Raw genomic sequence first — 24895 nt, 5'->3', positions numbered from 1 at the left:
CCTGGGAAGTGTGGATTGGGGCAGCCTGCCTCCTGGCAGAGGCGCAGTTGGTAAGTGGGCGGCCTTTCGAAAGTGAAATTTTGAGCATGTGGAACCTGTATGTGCCAGTTAGAATAAGGGGCGAAGGATGAGAAGCGTAGGGGAACCTCGGTTTTCGGGGGGGTATTGAGGCGCCGGTCGAGGGAGGTAAAAGGAGGCGCATAGCAGGTATGGAGAAACGCGGACTTACGGAGTGCAGGAAATGTAAGAGGGTGCTTCGGGAAGAAATCGGGGAGGCTGAAGGAAAGCAGGAAGTTGCCCGAGCAGACGAGGTGAAGGGGAATCGTGAGGGATTCGACAGATGCGTGAGGAGCAAAAGGGTTGCAACGGAACAAAGCCAGACCTCTGGAAGACCAGAATGGTATTCCACGTGTGGAGCCAAGACAGACGGAAGAGATATTAAGTGTATTCTTTGCATCCATATTAACTCGGGAGAGGGGCACAGAATCTGTAGGAGTCAGGCGAAGCGGCACCAAGTTCACGGACCCTGTGCAGATGACAGAGGAGGAGGTGTTTGCCACCCTGAGGCAAATCAGGGTGAATACGTCCCCAGGGCCTGACAAACCCACCCTGGCTGGTCCTTCTGAAGTTCAACCCCGCGCACTTGTCTGCATTAAATTCCATCCGCCATTTTCTCAGCCCATTTTCCCAGCTGGTCCAGATCCCTCTGCGAGCCACGATAGCCTTCCTCACTCTCCGCTACGCCCCCCAATCTTGGTGTCATCTGCAAATTTGCTCATCCAGTTAACCACATGATCACCCAGGCCATCGGTAGAGATGACAAACAGCAAAGGGCCCAGCTCTGATCTCTGTGGCACTCCACGAGTCACAGGCCTCCAGTCAGAGGGGAAACCCTCTACTACCACTCTTTGGCTTCCCCCACAAAGCCAGGGTCTCATTCAATTTACACCTTATCTTGAAGGCCGAGCGATTCATCGGGGTCTCTCTTTCCCGCTATTACAGACATTTACACCGCACGCTGCACCCGCAAAGCAAACAGTCGAGTGATGACAGAGGAGTTGGTGTCGCTACCCTGAGGCAGATCAGGGTGTGGTGAACCACATATACCTGTCTGGACTCGCCCCTCTGCTGACTGCTCCTGTGGCACCTCCCACAGACCCCGGTATAAAGGCGATTAAGGCCTGAGCCCGGCCTCTCAGTCTCCAGGATGTAGTATGGTGGTCACTCACTGCTTGTTCCTTCTTCCAGTCAATAAAAGCCGATATCTCGCCTTCACATCTCAGAGTGAGTTATTGATGGTGCATCACAGGGTGAGTTACATCCCCAGGGGCCTGACGAAGTGTTCCCTCGGGCCCTACAGGAGGGCAGTGCAGAAACTGCCGGGGCCCTATCAGAGATATTTAAATCATCCTTGGCAACCGGGGAGGTACCAGAGCCAATGGTGTTCCGCTGTTTAACAGAAGCTCAAGGTAAACCGGGAACCTGTAGGCCAGCGAGTCTGACATCGGTCATGGGGAGGTATTCTAACGGAGCAGATATGTCAGTATTTGGACAGACAGGGACTGATTAGGGACGGTCAGCATGGCCTTGTGCGTGCTAGGTCACGCCTAACCAATCTTGTAGAGTTTTTTTTGAGGAAGTCGCCAGGCAGGTGGATGAAGACAAGGCAGTTGGCACGATCCTGCATTGGAGTTTGCTCAAGAAGGTTCAGTCAAGTCAAGTTTATTGTCATTTCGACCATAAACTGCCGGTACAGTGCACAGTAAAAACGAGACAACGTCCCTCCAGGACCCTGGTGCTACATGAAACAACACAAAAACTACACTAGACTATGTGAGACAGCACAAGGCTACACTAGACTACATAAAACAACACAAAAACTACACTAGACTATGTGAGACAGCACAAGGCTACACTAGACTGCGTAAAACAACATAAAAACTACACTAGACTATGTGAGACAGCACAAGGCTACACTAGACTACGTAAAACAACACAAAACTACACTAGACTATGTGAGACAGCACAAGGCTACACTAGACTACGTAAAACAACACAAAACTACACTAGACTATTTGAGACAGCACAAGGCTACACTAGACTACATAAAACAACACAAAAACTACACTAGACTATGTGAGACAGCACAAGGCTACACTAGACTACGTAAAACAACACAAAACTACACTAGACTATGTGAGACAGCACAAGGCTACACTAGACTACGTAAAACAACACAAAACTACACTAGACTATTTGAGACAGCACAAGGCTACACTAGACTACATAAAACAACACAAAAACTACACTAGACTATGTGAGACAGCACAAGGCTACACTAGACTACGTAAAACAACACAAAACTACACTAGACTATGTGAGACAGCACAAGGCTACACTAGACTACGTAAAACAACACAAAACTACACTAGACTATGTGAGACAGCACAAGGCTACACTAGACTACGTAAACAACACAAAACTACACTAGACTATGTGAGACAGCACAAGGCTACACTAGACTACATGAAACAACACAAAACTACACTAGACTATGTGAGATAGCACAAGGCTACACTAGACTGCGTAAAACAACATAAAAACTACACTGGACTACAGACCTACACAGGACTACATAAAGTGCACAAAACAGTGCAGGGCAGTACAATAATTAATAAACAAGACAATAGGCACAGTAGAGGACAGATTACAATATAATAATAAATGATGTAGATGACAATCTAGACTCTGGGTATTGAGGAGTCTGATAGCTTGGGGGAAGAAACTGTTACACAGTCTGGTTGTGAGAGCCCGAATGCTTCGGTGCCTTTTCCCAGACGGCAGGAGGGAGAAGAGTTTGTATGAGGGGTGCGTGGGGTCCTTCACAATGCTGTTTGCTTTGCGGGTGCAGCGTGCGGTGTAAATGTCTGTAATAGCGGGAAAGAGAGACCCCGATGAATCGCTCGGCCTTCAAGATAAGGTGTAAATTGAATGAGACCCTGGCTTTGTGGGGGAAGCCAGAGAGTGGTAGTAGAGGGTTTCCCCTCTGACTGGAGGCCTGTGACTCATGGAGTGCCACAGAGATCAGAGCTGGGTCCTTTGCTGTTTGTCATCTCTACTGATGGCCTGGGTGATCATGTGGTTAACTGGATGAGCAAATTTGCAGATGACACCAAGATTGGGGGGCGTAGCGGAGAGTGAGGAAGGCTATCGTGGCTCGCAGAGGGATCTGGACCAGCTGGGAAAATGGGCTGAGAAAATGGCAGATGGAATTTAATGCAGACAAGTGCGCGGTGTTGAACTTCAACCAGGGTAGGTATTATACAGTGAATGGTCGGGTTCTGAGGAACGCGGTAGAACAGAGAGAACTGGGAATACAGGTCCATAATTCATTGAAGGTGGCACCACAGGTAGATAGGGTCATAGAGAAAGCTTTTGGTGCATTGGCCTTCAAACAGCATTATGAAGGACCCCACGCACCCCTCATACAAACTCTTCTCCCTCCTGCCGTCTGGGAAAAGGTTCCGAAGCATTCGGGCTCTCACGACCAGACTGTGTAACAGTTTCTTCCCCCAAGCTATCAGACTCCTCAATACCCAGAGCCTGGACTGACACCTTACTGCCCTATTGTCCTGTTTATTATTTATCATAATGCCTGCACTGTTTTGTGCACTTTATGCAGTCCTGGGTAGGTCTGTAGTCCAGTGTAGTTTTTCTCTGTGTTGTTTTTTTACGTAGTTCAGTCTAGTTTTTGTTCTGTGTCATGTAACACCACGGTCCTGAAAAACGTATTCTCTTTTTTACTGTGAACTGTACCAGCAGTCATGGTCGAAATGACAGTAAGAGTGACTCGACTTGACTTGATAAATCAAAGTATTGAGTGCAGGAGATGGGATGTTATGTTGAAGTTGTATAAGACGTTGCTGAGGCCTGATTTGGAGTGTTGTGTGCAGTTCTGGTCACCTACCTGCAGGGCAGATGTGAACAAGTTTGAAAGAGTACTGAGAAATTTCACGAGGATGTTGGCGGGACTGGAGGACTGGAGTTATAGGGAAAGACTGAGTAGGTTGTTAGGACTGTATTCTTTAGAACGCAGAAGACTGAGGGGAGATGTGATAGAGGTAAATACAAGCATGCTTTTCCCACTGAGGTTGGGTGGGACTATAACCAGAGGTCATGGGTTAAGGGTGAAAGGTGAGGTTTGAGGGGAAACTTCTCCACTCAGAGGATCGCGAGGGTGTGAAAATGAACTGCCAGGGTGAGTGGTGCACGCGATTTCAATTTCAATGTTTAAGGGAAGTTCAGATAGGTACATGGATGGGAGGGGTATGGAGGGCTGCGGTCCCGGAGCAGGCCATAAGACAATAAGATACTTTCCCAGAATTATGCCGTTCTGCCCATCGAGACCGCTCCACCATTTCATCATTGTTGATCCCGGATCCCAGTTAACCCCGTATACCTGCCCTCTCACCATATCCCTCGATGCCCCGACCAATCAGAAACCATTCAACCTCTGCTTTAAGTATCCCCATGGACTTGGCCTCCACTGCAGCCCGTGGGAGAGCATCCCCCAGATTCACCTCCTCCGTGGCTAAAAGAATTCTCCTTACCTCTGTTCTAAAAGTTGCCCCTCATACCTCAGGTTGTGCCCTCTAGTTAGATAGATAGATACTTTATTCATCCCCAAGGGGAAATTCAACATTTTTCCAGTGTCCCATACACTTATTGTAGCAAAACTAATTACATACAGTATTTAACTCAGTATAAATATGAAATGCATCTAAAATCACCCTCCCAAAAAGTATTAATAAATAGCTTTTACAAAGTTCTTAAATAGTTTACTAAAGTGCATTGAGTGGTAACTTAAGCTCAGTCCTAACCCCGGCACTTTAACATGTCTTGCCCCTGGTGGTTGAATTGCAGAACCGAATGTTCCCCCACCTGGGGAAACATCCTCTCCCTCATCCACCCTGTCTGATCTTTTCAACATTCGGTAGGTTTCAATGAGATCCTCACCCCCCCCCCCCCCCCGAATTCCAGTGAGTACAGGCCCAAAACTGCCAATCGCTGCTCGTTTGTTAACCCCTTCATTCCGAGAATCATCCTCGTGAACGTTACTCTGGGCTCTCTCCAATGACAACAGTTCGTTTTCGAGATACCGGGCCCAAAACTGTTGACGATACTCCAAGTGCGGCCTGGCTAGTGTCTTATAAAGCCTCAGCATTGTCTCCCACATTTTTATATTCTGTCGCCCTTGAAATAAACGCCAACACTGCATTTGCCTCCTTTACCACAGACTCACCCTGGAAACTAACCTCCTGGGAGTCTTGCACGAGGACTCCCAAGTCCCTCTGCACCCCTGATGTTTGAACCTTCTCCCCATTTAGATAATATTACGCACTATTGTTCCTTTTACTAAAATGCTTTATCACACATTTCCCAACACCGTGTCCCATCTGCCACTTTTTTGCCCATTCTTCCCGTTTGTCTAAGTCCTGCTGCAATGGCATTGCCTCCTCAGCACTGCCTACCCCTCCACCGATCTCCAAACTATCATCAGCAAACTTTGCCACAAAGCCATCAATCCCACTATCCAAATCACTGACAATGTGAGAAGTAGTGGTCCCAGTACCGACCCCTGAGTAACACCACTAGTCATCGACAGCCGACCAGAAAAGTCCCCTTTATTCCCAATCACTGCCTCTCCTTTAACACCCTGCTTGTTACTTCTGCAAAGAATTCTAACGGATTTGTCAGGCAAGATTTCCCACGCTGTCTTTGACATTTTATCATTGGTCTCCAAGTACCCCCGAAATCTCATCCTTAATAATGGACTCCAACACTTTCCCAATCACTGGGGCCGGGCTAACTGGCCTATGATTTCCTTTACTTCGTCTTCCTCCCTTCTTAAAGAGTGGAGTGACATTTGCAATCTTCCAGTCCCCCTAGGAACATGCAAGAATCAAGTGATTCTTGAAGGATCATGACCAATGCATCTGTTATCTCTTCAGCATCCTCTCTCAGGACTCTCGGACGTAGTCCATCGGGTCCGGGTGATTTATCCACCTTAAGGCCTTTGAGTTTGCCCGGCACTTTTCCCTTCGTAATAGCAATGGCACTCACTCCTGCTCCCTGACACTCACGGACCTCTGGCACACTGTTAGTGTCCTCCACAGTGAAGACTGACGCAAAGCACCCATTAAGTTGATCAGCCATCTCTTTATTCCCCATTACTACCTCACCATCATCATTTCTCAGTGATCCAATATCAACTCTCAGCTCCCTTTTATTCTTTATGTAACTGAAAAATCTTTTACTATCTACTTAATATTATTGGATAATTTGCCCTCGTATTTAATCTTTTCCCTTCTTAAAGCTTTTTTAGTCGTCTTTTGTTGGATTTTAAAAGCCTCCCAATCAACCAACTTCCCACTCACTTTTGCTACCCTATATGCCCTTTCCTTGGCTTTTATGCAGTCCCTAACCTCCCTTTGTCAGCCACGGTTGCCTAGCCCTGCCACTTGAGAATGGCTTCCTCTGTGGGACGTATCTGTTCTGCTCCTTGTGAACTACCCCCAGAAACTTCAGCCACCTCTGCTCTGCCGTCATCCCACCAGAATCCTCTCTAGTCCGCCTGGGCCAGCTCCTCTCTCAGGCCTCTGTAATCCCCTTTATTTCACTGTGATTCTGATACATGTGAGTCATGCTTCTCCCTCTCAAACTGCAGTATGAATTCAATCATATTATGATCACTGGCTCCTGACTATTAAATGCCAAACCTAAGGTGGCCTTCCCCTGAGAAGGCATAAGCACAAGCTGCTCTGAAAAGCCGTCTCATAGGCATTCAACAAATCCCCTCTCTTGCGATCTGACACCAACCTGACCTTCCCAACCCCCTTGCGCATTGAAGTCCCCCATTACAATATGTCACATTACTCTTAGTGCATGCCTTCCCCAGCCCCCTTTGCAATCTCAACCCCACACCTTGGCCATCATCTGAGTCCCATAATGTATTTTTTCCTTCACCCCTGCGGTTTCTCAAGTTCGCCCTCAAAGATCAGACCTGCTCTCACCCTGTTTCACCTCTTCCTAAAGATGTAATTCCATCTCTTACCAGTACAGCCACCCCCAGCCTCCCAGCCTGCCCTTTGATGTTAAACTCCCAACTAGGACCTTTCCTTCAGCAGGTCGATGGGAGTAGGCGACGGTGCAACATGGACTAGATGGGCCGAATGGTCTGTTTTTTTGTGTTATGCTTCTCTATGGCTCTGTGACTTAAGAGGTTAACTCCTGGAACCAACACGTGTCAGCAATTTGGTAGAAGGACTTAGAGTGTAGACTGTTTTCTAAAAGGGGATAACATTCAAAAACCTGAGCTGCAAAGGGATAGAAACATAGAAAACCTACAGCAAAATACAGGTCCTTTGGCCCACAAAGCTGGGCTGAACATGTCTTTACCTTAGAACTACCTGGGGTTACCCACAGCCCTCTATTTTTCTGAGCTCCATGTACTTGTCCAGGAGTCTCTTAAAAGACCCTATCGTATCTGTCTCCACCACCGTCACCGGCAGCCCATTCCACACACTCACCACTCTCTGAGTAAAAAACTTACCCCCGACATCCCCTCTGTACCTTCTCCCCAGCACCTTAAAACTGTGCCCTCTTGTGCTAGCCATTTCAGCCCTGGGAAAAAGCCTCTGACTATCCACACGATCAATGCCTCTCATCATCTTGTACACCTCTATCAGGTCACCTCTCATCCTCCGTCACTCCAAGGAGAAAAGGCCAAGTTCACTCAACCTATTCTCATAAGGCATGCTCCCCAATCCAGGCAACGTCCTCGTAAATCTCCTCTGCACCCTCTCTATGGTTTCCACATCCTTCCTGCAGTCAGGCGACCAGAACTGAGCACAGGTTGAAGTGGTGGGTGAGGTTTCAGAGGGGAACTCCAGGGCTCGTGGTTCAGTTGACCTTGGTGGGCCGAGTAAGCCTTAGGAAGGTCAGGAAACCACGGTAGTGTAGCAGTCAGCTAGACACCATTACAGCTCAGGGGTGTCGGAGCTCAGAGTTCGATCCTTGGCATTTCCCTGCCCCCATGAGTAAGTTTTAATGCTCCTTTCCTCCCCGTTTGCACCTGGGTTTCCCCTCCCAGTCCAAAGACGTCCCGGCTGGTAGGCCAATTGTCCGTCGTAAACTGGCCCCTGATTGGGCCCAGGGATAAATCGGTGGGTTGCCGGGCTGTGCGGCTCGAAGGGAGGGTCTGCTCCTCGCTGTAACTCCAAACCAATAAAAACGCAATGGCTGGGGAGATCTGGGAGGGCCACGATGCCGGAGGAGTGTCCGAAATCTTTGGAGAGCTGACAAGGAGTCTGACCACCGCCCCCCCCCCCCCCCACCTCCCTAACCAACAGGATGCTGCTTTAGCTCAACATAGATTAAAACATCGAACAGTACACCCCAGGAGCAGGCCCTTCGGCCCACATCGTTGTGCTGAACCAATAAAGTTAGTGACCAGATGGCTGACTGAACGAATCCCTCCTGTCTACACAGCGTCCCTATCCTCCCGCTTCCCTCACATTCGTGTGCCCGTCTAAACTTCTCTTACAGTCCCTAATGTACAGTCCCAGGCTCCCACTGCTCTTGAGTAAAATAAAACGTACCCCTCGCATCCCACTTGAACCTACCCCCTCTCCCCTTCAATGCATGCCCTCTGGTGTTAGACGGTTCAACCCTGGGGAACAGATACTCCCTGTCCACTCTATCCACGCCTCTCATGATCTTGTAAACCTCCATCAGGTCTCCCCTCGGCCTCCGGCGCTCCAGAGAAATCAACCCAAGTTTGCCCAGCCTCTCGTGACAGCACACGCCCTCTAAACCAGGCAGCATCCTGGTGAACCTCTTCTGCCCCCTCCCAAAAGCCTCGATGTTCTTCCTCTAGAGGGGGCAACCAGAACCGTCCACGATACTCCAGATGAGGCCTAGGTGGGGTCAAGTTGCAATATAACTTCCTGACCTCTGAACTCTGAACCCCGACGAACCAAGGTGTGCCTTCTTACCCACCCTGTAGACACACCAATCCTCACAGAGGGATCAGAAGTGGAGAGAATGAGCAGCTTCAAATTCCTGGGTGTCAAGATCTCTGAGGATCTAACCTGGTCCCAGTACATTGATGTAGTCATAAAGGAGGCAAGACAGGGGCTTTATTTCATTAGGAGTTTAAAGAGATTTGGCATGTCACCAAATACACTCAAAGCTTCTATAGATGTACCGCGGAGAGCATTCTGACAGGCTGCATCACTGTCTGGTATGGAGGGGCTACTGCACAGGACCGAAAGAAGCTACTGAGGGTTGTAAATCTAGTCGGCTCCATCTTGGGTACAAGCTTACAAAGTACCCAGGACATCTTCAAGGAGCGGTGTCTCAGAAAGGCAGCGTCCATTATTAAGGACGTCCAGCACCCAGGCCATGCCCTTTTCTCACTGTTACCATCAGGGAGGGGGTACAGGAGCCTGAAGACACACACTCAGCGATTCAGGGACAGCTTCTTCCCCTCTGCCATCAGGGAGGAGGTACAGGAGCCTGAAGACACACACTCAGTGATTCAGGAACAGCTTCTTCCCCTCTGCCATCAGGGAGGAGGTACAGGAGCCTGAAGACACACACTCAGCGATTCAGGAACAGCTTCTTCCCCTCTGCCATCAGGGAGGAGGTACAGAAGCCTGAAGACACACACTCAGCGATTCAGGAACAGCTTCTTCCCTTCTGCCATCAGGGAGGGGGTACAGGAGCCTGAAGGCACACACTCAATGATTCAGGAACAGCTTCTTCCCCTCCGCCATCAGGGAGGAGGTACAGGAGCCTGAAGACACACACTCAACGATTCAGGAACAGCTTCTTCCCCTCTGCCATCGGGGAGGAGGTACAGGAGCCTGAAGACACACACTCAGTGATTCAGGAACAGCTTCTTCCCCTCTGCCATCAGGGAGGAGGTACAGGAGCCTGAAGACACACACTCAACGATTCAGGAACAGCTTCTTCCCCTCTGCCATCAGGGAGGGGGTACAGGAGCCTGAAGACACACACTCAGCGATTCAGGAACAACTTCTTCCCCTCTGCCATCAGGGAGGAGGTACAGGAGCCTGAAGACACACACTCAGCGATTCAGGAACAGCTTCTTCCCTTCTGCCATCCGATTTCGGAATGGACATTGAACCCATGAGCACTACCCGACTTTTAAAATATAAATTATTTCTGTTTTTGCACAATTTTTAATCTATTCAATATACGTTTACTGTGATTGATCCAGTTACTTATTGTTATCATTATATTTTTTCTTCTTCTAGATTATGTATTGCATTGAACAAATTTAACAAGTCAACAAATTTCAGGACACATGCTGGTGATAATAATCCTGATTCTGATGGTTAGGCTCTTCCTGGCAGTTATGGACGGACTCCCCCAGGATCCCTCTGCTCACTCACACTGTCAAGGGTGCACGAAAGATTTTTGACCTTACCACTGGACCATCAACGGGAGCTTCTCCTCGATGCTGCGGGAGGGGTCGATCTCAATCGGGTAGTAAATGTTGACCAAGTCCTTCAGCTGTGGAGGGAGAGGGAGAGTCATCAGACTGTGCCGCCCCGTTGGAGGCTCCCCGGCCGCCCGTCGCCGCCACGGCCTCGGGGAAATCCCGGGGGAAGGAAGAGCGGCGGGCGAAGGTAGCAATAAGTCAGCCCGAGGAAATTCAAGCAGACTCGCCACTCAAGCCGGTACACCGGGGAGGACCCGGCCGTCACTCGCGGCCACCGCCACCGACTCGTGCCCCGGCCGCCCCGGAACAGCTGGATCCCCGACTGGCCTCTCCAAGACACCGGCGGACAACCCCGTCGCCCTCGACTCGAGGGGTCGCGGTTCTTAACCGCCACCTATCAGTTCAGTCTGTCCTCTTCCCAGGGGCTCCCAGCCTGGGGCCCCTCCGGGGAGGGTCCATGACATTAAAAATAAGAGGTTGGGAACCCCCTATGTCCACTCTTCCCTTTTGGAGCAGAGGAATAACCGGGCGTGGCACCGTTGAAGCGGCAGGCCCCCCAGGTTCTGCGTCCGCGACGGGCTTGCCCTGTCTCCCCCTGTGGCCGCCCGCGTTTCTCCCGGGCGCAGGTTAGGGTTAGTGAGCGGTGGGTGCGCTACACTGGAACCCGGGAGCAGGGTGACACCTGTGGCCACGGGGGTGGGGGGAGAGATCCCTTATAACAATTACAGCACGGAAACAGGCCGTCTCGGCCCTTCTAGTCCGTGCCGAACGCCCACTCTCACCTAGTCCCCCCGACCCATATAACCATATCACAATTACAGCACGGAAACAGGCCGTCTCGGCCCTTCTAGTCCGTGCCAAACGCTCACTCTCACCTAGTCCCACCGACCCGCACTCAGCCCATAACCCTCCACTCCTTTCCTGTCCACATACCGATCCAATTTTACTTTAAATGATAATACTGAACCTGCCTCTACCACTTCTACTGGAAGCTCATTCCACACAGCTACCACTCTAGCTGTTCCCCCTCATATTACCCCTAAACATTTGCCCCCTCTCAATTCATGTCCTCTTGTTTGAATCTCCCCTACTCTCAATGGAAAAAGCCTATCCACGTCAACTCTATCTATCCCCCTCATAATTTTAAATACCTCTATCAAGTCCCCCCTCAACCTTCTACGCTCCAAAGAATAAAGACCTAACTTGTTCAACCTTTCCCTGTAACTTAGGTGCTAAAACCCAGGTAACATCCTAGTAAATCTTATCTGTACTCTCTTTATTTTGTTGACATCTTTCCTATAATTTGGTGACCAGAACTGTACACAATACTCCAAATTTCGCCTGACCAGTGCCTCATACAATTTTAACATTACATCCCAACTCCTATACTCAATGCTCTGATTTATAAAGGCCAGCATACCAAAAGCTTTCTTCACCACCCTGTCCACATGACATTCCACCTTCAGGGAACTATGCACTGTTATTCCCAGATCACTCTGTTCTACTGCATTCCTCAATGCCCTACCATTTACCATGTATGTCCTATTTTGATTAGTCCTACCAAAATGTAGCACCTCACACTTCTCAGCATTAAACTCCATCTGCCATCGTTCAGCCCACTCTTCTAACTGGCCTAAATCTCTCTGCAAGCTTTGAAAACCTACTTCACTATCCACAACGCCACCTATCTTAGTATCATCTGCATACTTACTGATCCAATTTACCACCCCATCATCCAGGTCATTAATGTATATGAAAAACAACATTGGACCCAGAACAGATCCCTGAGGCACACCACTAGTCACCGGCCTCCAACCTGACAAACAGTTATCCACCACTACTCTCTGGCATCTCCCATCCAGCCACTGTTGAATCCATTTTACTACTTCAATATTAATACCTAACGATTGAACCTTCCTAACTAACCTTCCGTGTGGAGCCTTGTCAAAGGCCTTACTGAAGTCCATATAGATACCATCCACTGCTTTACCCTCATCAACTTTCCTAGTAACCTCTTCAATAAAATTCATTAAGAACGAACTAAGAGTTTTGTTCATTCGAGACGGCAGTAGATATTGAACCCAGAGCAACGGCAATATAAGAGCCCCACAATTATCCACAAGGATCCGAAATACCACTGCTATGCTTCGACCACAGCTTTTGGCAATGGGTTATAAAGCACGTAGAAACCATCTGGCTTTTTCAAGAAGCTGCCGGTGAGAGAGAGAGAGAGACTGCGGTAAAGGGGACAGATGTATGCCTTCACTGGCTGTAAGATCATGTATCGAGTTTCTGCAGCCGTCTGCGAGGAGCATGTACTGTGAGCAGGCGGGTTTCCCGTGATTTCCCCGTCATCCGCCTGCTGTGCGCCGTCTCGTACGATGTGGGCGGTCGTCATCTTTCCGTGACCACGGTGACTAGTGGTGTGCCTCGGGGATCTGTACTGGGTCCAATGTTGTTTGTCATGTACAGTAATGACCTGGATGATGGGGATTAGTATATATATAAAAGGCCTTTGACAAGGTTCTGCACGGAAGGTTAGTTAGGAAGGTTCAATCGTTAGGTATTAATATTGAAGTAGTAAAATGGATTCAACAGTGGCTGGATGGGAGATGCCAGAGAGTAGTGGTGGATAACTGTTTGTCAGGTTGGAGGCCGCTGACTAGTGGTGTGCTTCAGGGATCTGTACTAGGTCCAATGTTGTTTGTCATATACATTAATGATCTGGATGATAGGGTGGTAAATTGGATCAGTAAGTATGCAGATGATACTAAGATAGGTGGCGTTGTGGATAGTGAAGTAGGTTTTCAAAGCTTGCAGAGAGATTTAGGCCAGTTAGAAGAGTGGGCTGAACGATGGCAGATGGAGTTTAATGCTGATAAGTGTGAGGTGCTACATTTTGGTAGGAATAATCAGAATAGGACATACATGGTAAATGGTAGGGCATTGAGGAATGCAGTAGAACAGAGTGATCTAGGAATAATGGTGTATAGTTCCCTGAAGGTGGAATCTCATGTGGATAGGGTGGTGAAGAAAGCTTTTGGTATGCTGGCCTTTATAACTCAGAGCATTGAGTATAGGAGTTGGGATGTAATGTTAAAATTGTACAAGGCATTGGTGAGGCCAAATTTGGAGTATTGTGTACAGTTCTGGTCACTGAATTATAGGAAAGATATCAACAAAATAGAGAGAGTACAGAGGAGATTTACTAGAATGTTACCTGGGTTTCAGCACCTAAGTTACAGAGAAAGGTTGAACAAGTTAGGTCTTTATTCTTTGGAGCGTAGAAGGTTGAGGGGGGACTTGATAGAGGTATTTAAAATTATGAGGGGGATGGATAGAGTTGACGTGGATAGGCTTTTTCCATTGAGAGTAGGGGAGATTCAAACAAGAGGACATGAGTTGAGAGTTAGGGGGCAAAAGTTTAGGGGTAACACGAGGAGGAACTTCTTTACTCAGAGAGTGGTAGCTGTGTGGAACGAGCTTCCAGTAGAAGTGGTAGAGGCAGGTTTGATGTTGTCATTTAAAAAAAATTGGATAGGTATATGGACAGGGAAGGAATGGAGGGTTATGGGCTGAGTGCAGGTTGGTGGGACTAGGTGAGAGTAAGCGTTCGGCACGGACTAGAAGGGCCGAGATGGCCTCTTTCCATGCTGTGATTGTTATAGGGTTATATGGGTCAGTGGGACTAGGTGAGAGTAAGCGTTCGGCACAGACTAGAAGGGCCGAGATGGCCTGTTTCCGTGCTGTAATTGTTATATGGTTATATGATTGCTCTTGGCAAATTTTGTCTGCAGAAGTGGTTTGCCATCGCCTCTTTCTGGGGCGGCGTTTTTACAAGACGGGTGACCCCCAGCCATTATCAATACCGTTCAGAGATTGTCTGCCTGGCGTCAGTGGTCGCATCACCAGGACTTGGGATCTGCACCGGCTGCTCGTACGACCGTCCACCACCTGCCCTCACGGTTTCACCTGACCCTGATCAGGGGGCTAAGCAGGTGCTGCACCTCACCCAAGGGTGACCCGCAGGCCAGCGGAGGGAAGGAGCACCTCACACCTCCTTGGGTAGAGACACCCAGGAACCAGAATAAACCATTGGAAAGATCGAAGTACCCAGCAAGAATAAAATCAGTGGAGCGTTAGATAGAGGTGGTGAGATTGTCACCTCGCAGTCAGGTGACCTGGGTTCAATTCCTGCCTTTCCCTATCAGGAGTTGTACATAAGTCCTACAAAAAGTAGTGGATACAGTCCAGTCCATCACAGGTAAAGTCCTCCCCATCCACTGAGCACATCTACAAGGAGTCCTACCACCAGAAAGCAGAGTCCATCACCATCAGGAAGCAGAGTCCATCACCATCAGGAAGGAGGTACAGGAGCCTCAGGACCCACACCACCAGGTTCAGGGACAGTTATTACCCCTCAACCATCAGGAGAGATGTACAGGAGCCTCAGGACCCACACCACCAGGTTCAGGAACAGTTATCACCCCTCAACCATCAGGAAGGAGGTACAGGAGCCTCAGGTCCCACACCACCACGTTCAGGGACAGTTATTACCCCCTCAACCATCAGGAAGGAGGTACAGGAGCCTCAGGACCCACACCACGAGGTTCAGGAACAGTTATTACCCCCTCAACCATCAGGAAGGAGGTACAGGAGCCTCAGGACCCACACCACCAGGTTCAGGGACAGTTATTACCCCTCAACCATCAGGAAGGAAGTACAGGAGCCTCAGGACCCACACCACCAGGTTCAGGAACAGTTATTACCCCTCAACCATCAGGAAGGAGGTACAGGAGCCTCAGGACCCACACCACCAGGTTCAGGGACAGTTATTACCCCTCAACATCAGGAAGGAGGTACAGGAGCCTCAGGACCCACACCACCAGGTTCAGGAACAGTTATTACCCCTCAATCATCAGGAAGGAGGTACAGGAGCCTCAGGACCCACACCACCAGGTTCAGGGACAGTTATTACCCTTCAATCATCAGGAAGGAGGTACAGGAGCTTCAGGACCCACACCACCAGGTTCAGGGACAGTTATTACCCCTCAACATCAGGAAGGAGGTACAGGAGCCTCAGGACCCACACCACCAGGTTCAGGAACAGTCATTACCCCCTCAACCATCAGGAAGGAGGTACAGGAGCCTCAGGACCCACACCACCAGGTTCAGGAACAGTCATTACCCCCTCAACCATCAGGAAGGAGGTACAGGAGCCTCAGGACCCACACCACCAGGTTCAGGAACAGTTATTACCCCACAACCATCAGGAAGGAGGGACAGGAGCCTCAGGACCCATCCACTAGGTTCAGGAACCATCAGACTCTTGAACCAGAGGGGATAACTTGACTCAACTCCATTCACCCAATCACTGAGATGTTCCTACAACATCTAAGGACTCACTTTCACGGACTCTTCATCCATGTTCTTGATATTTATTGCTTATTTATTTATTATTATTATTATTATTTTTTTCTTTTTGTATTTGCACAGTTTGTTGTCCTCCGCACTCCGGTTGAACACCCGAGTTGGTGTGATCTTCATTGATTCTGTTATGGTTGCTATTCTGTAGATTTATTGAGTATGCTCACAAGAAAGGGTTGTATATGGTGACCTATATGTACTTTGATAATAAATTTCTTCAACTTTGAAATTTAAAGTTGTCCACGGTGGTTCTGGACCCTAACATCTCTAACAGCTCCTGTACCTCCTTCCTGATGACTGAGGGGTAATAACTGTTCCTGAACCCGGTGGTGTGGGTCCTGAGGCTCCTGTACCTCCTTCCTGATGGCTGAGGGGTGATAACTGTTCCTGAACCTGGTGGTGTGGGTCCTGAGGCTCCTGTACCTCCTTCCTGATGGCTGAGGGGTGATAACTGTTCCTGAACCTGGTGGTGTGGGTCCTGAGGCTCCTGTACCTCCTTCCTGATGGCTGAGGGGTGATAACTGTTCCTGAACCTGGTGGTGTGGGTCCTGAGGCTCCTGTACCTCCTTCCTGATGGCTGAGGGGTGATAACTGTTCCTGAACCTGGTGGTCTGGGTCCTGAGGCTCCTGTACCTCCTTCCTGATGGCTGAGGGGTGATAACTGTTCCTGAACCTGGTGGTGTGGGTCCTGAGGCTCCTGTACCTCCTTCCTGATGGCTGAGGGGTGATAACTGTTCCTGAACCTGGTGGTGTGGGTCCTGAGGCTCCTGTACCTCCTTCCTGATGGTTGAGGGGTAATAACTGTTCCTGAACCTGATGGTGTGGGACCTGAGGCTCCTGTACCTGCTTCCTGATGGTTGAGGGGTGATAACTGTCCCTGAACCTGGGTATCTCCTTCCTGATGGCTGCAGCGAGGAGAGAGCCTGGCCTGGGTGGTGGGGGTCCCTGACAATGCATGCCCGTGTCTTGCGACAGCGTTCCGTGTCGCTGTGCTCATTTGGCGGGGCAGCATCTGGCCTCTAATGGACGGGGCTGAGTCCACTCTTTTGAATTTCTGTTCCCGGGCGCCGGCGTTTCCGCACCAGGCAGAATGTGATTTCCGCCTTGGAGTTGGTTAAGCCAGAGGTCTGAACGAGTAAAGGCACAGGTTTGACATTGAGCTTGGGACTGAATGAGCAGGCACAGATTCATCCCTCAAGTGCAATAGCAGACAGGCGGGCCAGCTGGAACGGTTGGCAGAGGGAATTTGATCCCGACAAGTGTGGCGTGACTCGTTCCGACCGCTGAAAATTGAGCAGGTGCCTGGGAGGGGGGCAAGTTCATCTCCGATCCCCCCGAATGCCCGTGCTTGATACACCAGTCGATCCGTCGATTGGTCGCCTGCGGGGAGTCCCAAATGTGACGTGGCGCGGGGTATTTAGAACAGTACAGCACGTTACATTACAGGCCCTTCGGCCCACAGTGTCGTGCTGACCCTCAAACCCTGCCTCCCATATAACACCCACCCCCCCCCCCCCCCCGCCATACACCTGTCTAGCCGTCTATTTGCCCGGAATTTCGTGCGGACTGGCTCTCAAATCGGATCGAGCTCCGCTGGACTTTATCGGAAGTCCGACTGCACTCCGCTGGCGAGCAGCGGGCCCCTGGTCTGAGATGCCCCACCCAGCCATCGGCCGCCCTCCTCATCATCTCAAAGCAGAGTGAGTGCACTGGGGGGGGGGGGAGGGGGGGGCACAGAACCAGGCCCTTCGGCCCACTCAGTCCGTGCCAGCCCAGCCCAGTCCCCCCCACCCGCCCTCCGGAGAGTGGCGGAGACGAGCTTCCTTTCACGGGGAGGGGGCACGGAATGCCTATTCGATCGGGACGTTATGCCGCAACTTTACGGAACACCGATTACTTCCGTTGATTGAATGGTTTCAGAAACGCGGCGCTGGAAACTGTTCCTTCCGGCCCAACGAACCGAGCAAAGCCAGCTATTTAACCCCTCCGACCGCAAGACAAAGGAGAGGAGCCTGGCCATTCGGCCCGTCGAGCCTGCTCCCCCATTCCATCATGGCCGATCCAATCCCGCTCTCAACCCCAGTCATCCTATCTTCGTATCGCTTCGTGCCCTGACAAATCAAGAACCTATCAACCTTAAATACACATACAGACTTGGCCCTCCACAGCGGCCGGTGGCAAAGAATTCCACAGATTCACCACCCTCTGGCTAAAGAATTTCCTCATCTCTGTTCCAAAAGGACGCCCCTCTATTCTAAGGCTGTGTCCTCTGGTCCTAGACTCCCCCACCATAGGAAACATGCTCACCACATCCACTCTATCTGTGTCCTCTGGTCCTAGACTCCCCCACTATAGGAAACATGCTCACCACATCCACTCTATCTGTGTCCTCTGGTCCTAGACTCCCCCACCATAGGAAACATGCTCACCACATCCACTCTATCTGTGTCCTCTGGTCCTAGACTCCCCCACTACAGGAAACATCCTCTCCACATCCACTCTATCTGTGTCCTCTGGTCCTAGACTCCCCCACCATAGGAAACATCCTCTCCACATCCATTCTATCTGTGCCCTCTGGTCCTAGACTCCCCCACCATAGGAAACATCCTCACCACATCCACTCTATCTGTGTCCTCTGGTCCTAGACTCCCCCACTACAGGAAACATCCTCTCCACATCCACTCTATCTGTGTCCTCTGGTCCTAGACTCCCCCACCATAGGAAACATCCTCTCCACATCCATTCTATCTGTGCCCTCTGGTCCTAGACTCCCCCACCATAGGAAACATCCTCACCACATCCACTCTATCTGTGTCCTCTGGTCCTAGACTCCCCCACTACAGGAAACATCCTCTCCACATCCACTCTATCTGTGTCCTCTGGTCCTAGACTCCCCCACTACAGGAAACATCCTCTCCACATCCACTCTATCTGTGCCCTCTGGTCCTAGACTCCCCCACTATAGGAAACATCCTCTCCACATCCACTCTATCTGTGTCCTCTGGTCCTAGACTCCCCCACTATAGGAAACATCCTCTCCACATCCACTCTATCCGTGTCCTCTGGTCCTAGACTCCCCCACTACAGGAAACATCCTCTCCACATCCACTCTATCTGTGTCCTCTGGTCCTAGACTCCCCCACTATAGGAATCATCCTCTCCACATCCACTCTATCTGTGTCCTCTGGTCCTAGACTCCCCCACTACAGGAAACATCCTCTCCACATCCACTCTATCTGTGTCCTCTGGTCCTAGACTCCCCCACTACAGGAAACATCCTCTCCACATCCACTCTGTCTGTGTCCTCTGGTCCTAGACTCCCCCACTATAGGAAACATCCTCTCCACATCCACTCTATCTGTGTCCTCTGGTCCTAGACTACCCAATGTAGGAAACATCCTCTCCACATCCACTCTATCTGTGTCCTCTGGTCCTAGACTCCCCCACTACAGGAAACATCCGCTCCACATCCACTCTATCTGTGTCCTCTGGTCCTAGACTCCCCCACTATAGGAAACATCCTCTCCACATCCACTCTATCTGTGCCCTCTGGTCCTAGACACTGCACTACAGGAAACATCCTCTCCACATCCACTCTATCTGTGTCCACTGGTCCTAGACTCCACCACTATAGGAAACATCCTCTCCACATCCACTCTATCTGTGTCCTCTGGTCCTAGACTCCCCCACTGTAGGAAACATCCTCTCCACATCCACTCTATCTGTGTCCTCTGGTCCTAGACTCCCCCACTACAGGAAACATCCTCTCCACATCCACTCTATCTGTGTCCTCTGGTCCTAGACTCCCCCACTATAGGAATCATCCTCTCCACATCCACTCTATCTGTGTCCTCTGGTCCTAGACTCCCCCACTATAGGAATCATCCTCTCCACATCCACTCTATCTGTGTCCTCTGGTCCTAGACTCCCCCACTACAGGAAACATCCTCTCCACATCCACTCTGTCTGTGTCCTCTGGTCCTAGACTCCCCCACTATAGGAAACATCCTCTCCACATCCACTCTATCTGTGTCCTCTGGTCCTAGACTCCCCCACTGTAGGAAACATCCTCTCCACATCCACTCTATCTGTGTCCTCTGGTCCTAGACTCCCCCACTACAGGAAACATCCTCTCCACATCCACTCTATCTGTGTCCTCTGGTCCTAGACTCCCACACTATAGGAAACATCCTCTCCACATCCACTCTATCTGTGCCCTCTGATCCTAGACACTGCACTACAGGAAACATCCTCTCCACATCCACTCTATCTGTGTCCTCTGGTCCTAGACTCCCCCACTATAGGAAACATCCTCTCCACATCCACTCTATCTGTGTCCTCTGGTCCTAGACTCCCCCACTGTAGGAAACATCCTCTCCACATCCACTCTATCTGTGTCCTCTGGTCCTAGACTCCCCCACTACGGGAAACATCCTCTCCACATCCACTCTATCTGTGTCCTCTGGTCCTAGACTCCCCCACTATAGGAATCATCCTCTTCACATCCACTCTATCTGTGTCCTCTGGTCCTAGACTCCCCCACTACAGGAAACATCCTCTCCACATCCACTCTATCTGTGTCCTCTGGTCCTAGACTCCCCCACTACAGGAAACATCCTCTCCACATCAACTCTATCTGTGTCCTCTGGTCCTAGACTCCCCCACTGTAGGAAACATCCTCTCCACATCCACTCTATCTGTGTCCTCTGGTCCTAGACTCCCCCACTACAGGAAACATCCTCTCCACATCCACTCTATCTGTGTCCTCTGGTCCTAGACTCCCCCACTATAGGAAACATCCTCCCCACATCCACTCTATCTGTGCCCTCTGGTCCTAGACACTGCACTACAGGAAACATCCTCTCCACATCCACTCTATCTGTGTCCTCTGGTCCTAGACTCCCCCACTATAGGAAACATCCTCTCCACATCCACTCTATCTGTGTCCTCTGGTCCTAGACTCCCCCACTGTAGGAAACATCCTCTCCACATCCACTCTATCTGTGTCCTCTGGTCCTAGACTCCCCCACTACAGGAAACATCCTCTCCACATCCACTCTATCTGTGTCCTCTGGTCCTAGACTCCCCCACTATAGGAAACATCCTCTCCACATCCACTCTATCTGTGCCCTCTGGTCCTAGACACTGCACTACAGGAAACATCCTCTCCACATCCACTCTATCTGTGTCCTCTGGTCCTAGACTCCCCCACTATAGGAAACATCCTCTCCACATCCACTCTATCTGTGTCCTCTGGTCCTAGACTCCCCCACTGTAGGAAACATCCTCTCCACATCCACTCTATCTGTGTCCTCTGGTCCTAGACTCCCCCACTACAGGAAATATCCTCTCCACATCCACTCTATCTGTGTCCTCTGGTCCTAGACTCCCCCACTATAGGAATCATCCTCTCCACATCCACTCTATCTGTGTCCTCTGGTCCTAGACTCCCCCACTACAGGAAACATCCACTCCACATCCACTCTATCTGTGTCCTCTGCTCCTAGACTCCGCCAGGATAGGAAACATCCTGCCCATATCCACTCTATCTCTGTCCTCAGGTCCTAGACTCTCCCACTGTAGGAAACATCCTCTCCACTTCCACTCTATCTGTGTCGTCTGGACCAAGACTCCCCCACTATAGGACACATCCTCTCCACATCCACTCTATCTGTGTCCTCTGGTCCTAGACTCACCCCACTATAGGAAACATCCTCTCCACATCCACTCTATCTGTGCCCTCTGGTCCTAGACTCCCACACTACAGGAAACATCCTCTCCACATCCACTCTATCTGTGCCCTCTGGTCCTAGACTCCCCCACTATAGGAAACATCCTCTCCACATCCACACTATCTGTGTCCTCTGGTCCTAGACTCCCCCACTACAGGAAATATCCTCTCCACATCCACTCTATCTGTGTCCTCTGGTCCTAGACTCCCCCACTATAGGAAACATCCTCTCCACATCCACTCTATCTGTGTCCTCAGGTCCGAGACTCCCCCACTACAGGAATCATCCTCTCCACATCCACTCTATCTGTGTCCACTGGTCCTAGACTCCCCCACTATAGGAAACATCATATCCACATCCACTCTGTCTGTGCCCTCTGGACCGAGACTCCCCCACTATAGGAAACATCATATCCACATCCACTCTTTCTGTGTCCTCTGGACCTAGACTCCCCCACTACAGGATACATCCTCTCCACATCCACTCTATCTGTGTCCTCTGGTCCTAGACTCCCCCACTATAGGAAACATCCTCTCCACATCCACTCTATCTGTGCCCTCTGGTCCTAGACACTGCACTACAGGAAACATCCTCTCCACATCCACTCTATCTGTGTCCTCTGGTCCTAGACTCCCCCACTATAGGAAACATCCTCTCCACATCCACTCTATCTGTGTCCTCTGGTCATAGACTCCCCCACTGTAGGAAACATCCTCTCCACATCCACTCTATCTGTGTCCTCTGGTCCTAGACTCCCCCACTACAGGAAACATCCTCTCCACATCCACTCTGTCTGTGTCCTCTGGTCCTAGACTCCCCCACTATAGGAATCATCCTCTCCACATCCACTCTATCTGTGTCCTCTGGTCCTAGACTCCCCCACTATAGGAATCATCCTCTCCACATCCACTCTATCTGTGTCCTCTGGTCCTAGACTCCCCCACTACAGGAAACATCCTCTCCACATCCACTCTATCTGTGTCCTCTGGTCCTAGACTCCCCCACTACAGGAAACATCCTCTCCACATCCACTCTGTCTGTGTCCTCTGGTCCTAGACTCCCCCACTATAGGAAACATCCTCTCCACATCCACTCTATCTGTGTCCTCTGGTCCTAGACTCCCCCACTGTAGGAAACATCCTCTGCACATCCACTCTATCTGTGTCCTCTGGTCCTAGACTCCCCCACTACAGGAAACATCCTCTCCACATCCACTCTATCTGTGTCCTCTGGTCCTAGACTCCCCCACTATAGGAAACATCCTCTGCACATCCACTCTATCTGTGCCCTCTGGTCCTAGACACTGAACTACAGGAAACATCCTCTCCACATCCACTCTATCTGTGTCCTCTGGTCCTAGACTCCCCCACTATAGGAAACATCCTCTCCACATCCACTCTATCTGTGTCCTCCGGTCCTAGACTCCCCCACTGTAGGAAACATCCTCTCCACATCCACTCTATCTGTGTCCTCTGGTCCTAGACTCCCCCACTACAGGAAACATCCTCTCCACATCCACTCTATCTGTGCCCTCTGGTCCTAGACTCCCCCACTACAGGAAACATCCTCTCCACATCCACTCTATCTGTGCCCTCTGGTCCTAGACTCCCCCACTATAGGAAACATCCTCTCCACATCCACACTATCTGTGTCCTCTGGTCCTAGACTCCCCCACTGTAGGAAACATCCTCTCCACATCCACTCTATCTGTGTCCTCTGGTCCTAGACTCCCCCACTACAGGAAACATCCTCTCCACATCCACTCTATCTGTGTCCTCTGGTCCTAGACTCCCCCACTATAGGAATCATCCTCTCCACATCCACTCTATCTGTGTCCTCTGGTCCTAGACTCCCCCACTATAGGAATCATCCTCTCCACATCCACTCTATCTGTGTCCTCTGGTCCTATACTCCCCCACTACAGGAAACATCCTCTCCACATCCACTCTATCTGTGTCCTCTGGTCCTAGACTCCCCCACTACAGGAAACATCCTCTCCACATCCACTCTGTCTGTGTCCTCTGGTCCTAGACTCCCCCACTATAGGAAACATCCTCTCCACATCCACTCTATCTGTGTCCTCTGGTCCTAGACTCCCCCACTGTAGGAAACATCCTCTCCACATCCACTCTATCTGTGTCCTCTGGTCCTTGACTCCCCCACTACAGGAAACATCCTCTCCACATCCACTCTATCTGTGTCCTCTGGTCCTAGACTCCCCCACTATAGGAAACATCCTCTCCACATCCACTCTATCTGTGCCCTCTGGTCCTAGACACTGCACTACAGGAAACATCCTCTCCACATCCACTCTATCTGTGTCCTCTGGTCCTAGACTCCCCCACTATAGGAAACATACTCTCCACATCCACTCTATCTGTGTCCTCTGGTCCTAGACTCCCCCACTGTAGGAAACATCCTCTCCACATCCACTCTATCTGTGTCCTCTGGTCCTAGACTCCCCCACTACAGGAAACATCCTCACCACATCCACTCTATCTGTGTCCTCTGGTCCTAGACACCCCACTATAGGAATCATCCTCTCCACATCCACTCTATCTGTGTCCTCTGGTCCTAGACTCCCCCACTACAGGAAACATCCTCTCCACATCCACTCTATCTGTGTCCTCTGGTCCTAGACTCCCCCACTACAGGAAACATCCTCTCCACATCAACTCTATCTGTGTCCTCTGGTCCTAGACTCCCCCACTATAGGAAACATCCTCTCCACATCCACTCTATCTGTGTCCTCTGGTCCTAGTCTCCCCCACTGTAGGAAACATCCTCTCCACATCCACTCTATCTGTGTCCTCTGGTCCTAGACTCCCCCACTACAGGAAACATCCTCTCCACATCCACTCTATCTGTGTCCTCTGGTCCTACACTCCCCCACTATAGGAAACATCCTCTCCACATCCACTCTATCTGTGCCCTCTGGTCCTAGACACTGCACTACAGGAAACATCCTCTCCACATCCACTCTATCTGTGTCCTCTGGTCCTAGACTCCCCCACTACAGGAAACATCCTCTCCACATCCACTCTATCTGTGTCCTCTGGTCCTAGACTCCCCCACTATAGGAAACATCCTCTCCACATCCACTCTATCTGTGCCCTCTGGTCCTAGACACTGCACTACAGGAAACATCCTCTCCACATCCACTCTATCTGTGTCCTCTGGTCCTAGACTCCCCCACTATAGGAAA

The 24895-nt window shown here is 50.4% G+C and overlaps 1 protein-coding gene across 1 annotated transcript in view; it reads right to left on the bottom strand.

Moving 5' to 3' along the window:
- Positions 1-24895, bottom strand: part of LOC132386368 (cytosolic 5'-nucleotidase 3-like) — a gene marked incomplete at its 5' end in the record, with an annotated part of 122009 nt that overhangs the window by 67518 nt on the left and 29596 nt on the right. The window contains one exon of the mRNA XM_059958619.1: positions 10517-10602. Coding sequence (XP_059814602.1) covers positions 10517-10602 — 86 coding nt within the window. The remainder of the gene's footprint in view (positions 1-10516; positions 10603-24895) is intronic.

The sequence above is a fragment of the Hypanus sabinus genome, unplaced genomic scaffold, assembly GCF_030144855.1.
Source record: "Hypanus sabinus isolate sHypSab1 unplaced genomic scaffold, sHypSab1.hap1 scaffold_1120, whole genome shotgun sequence".
Lineage (NCBI taxonomy): Eukaryota > Metazoa > Chordata > Chondrichthyes > Myliobatiformes > Dasyatidae > Hypanus > Hypanus sabinus.
Note: the sequence above shows the minus strand (reverse complement) of the source record. Positions and strands in the feature narration are given on the sequence as shown.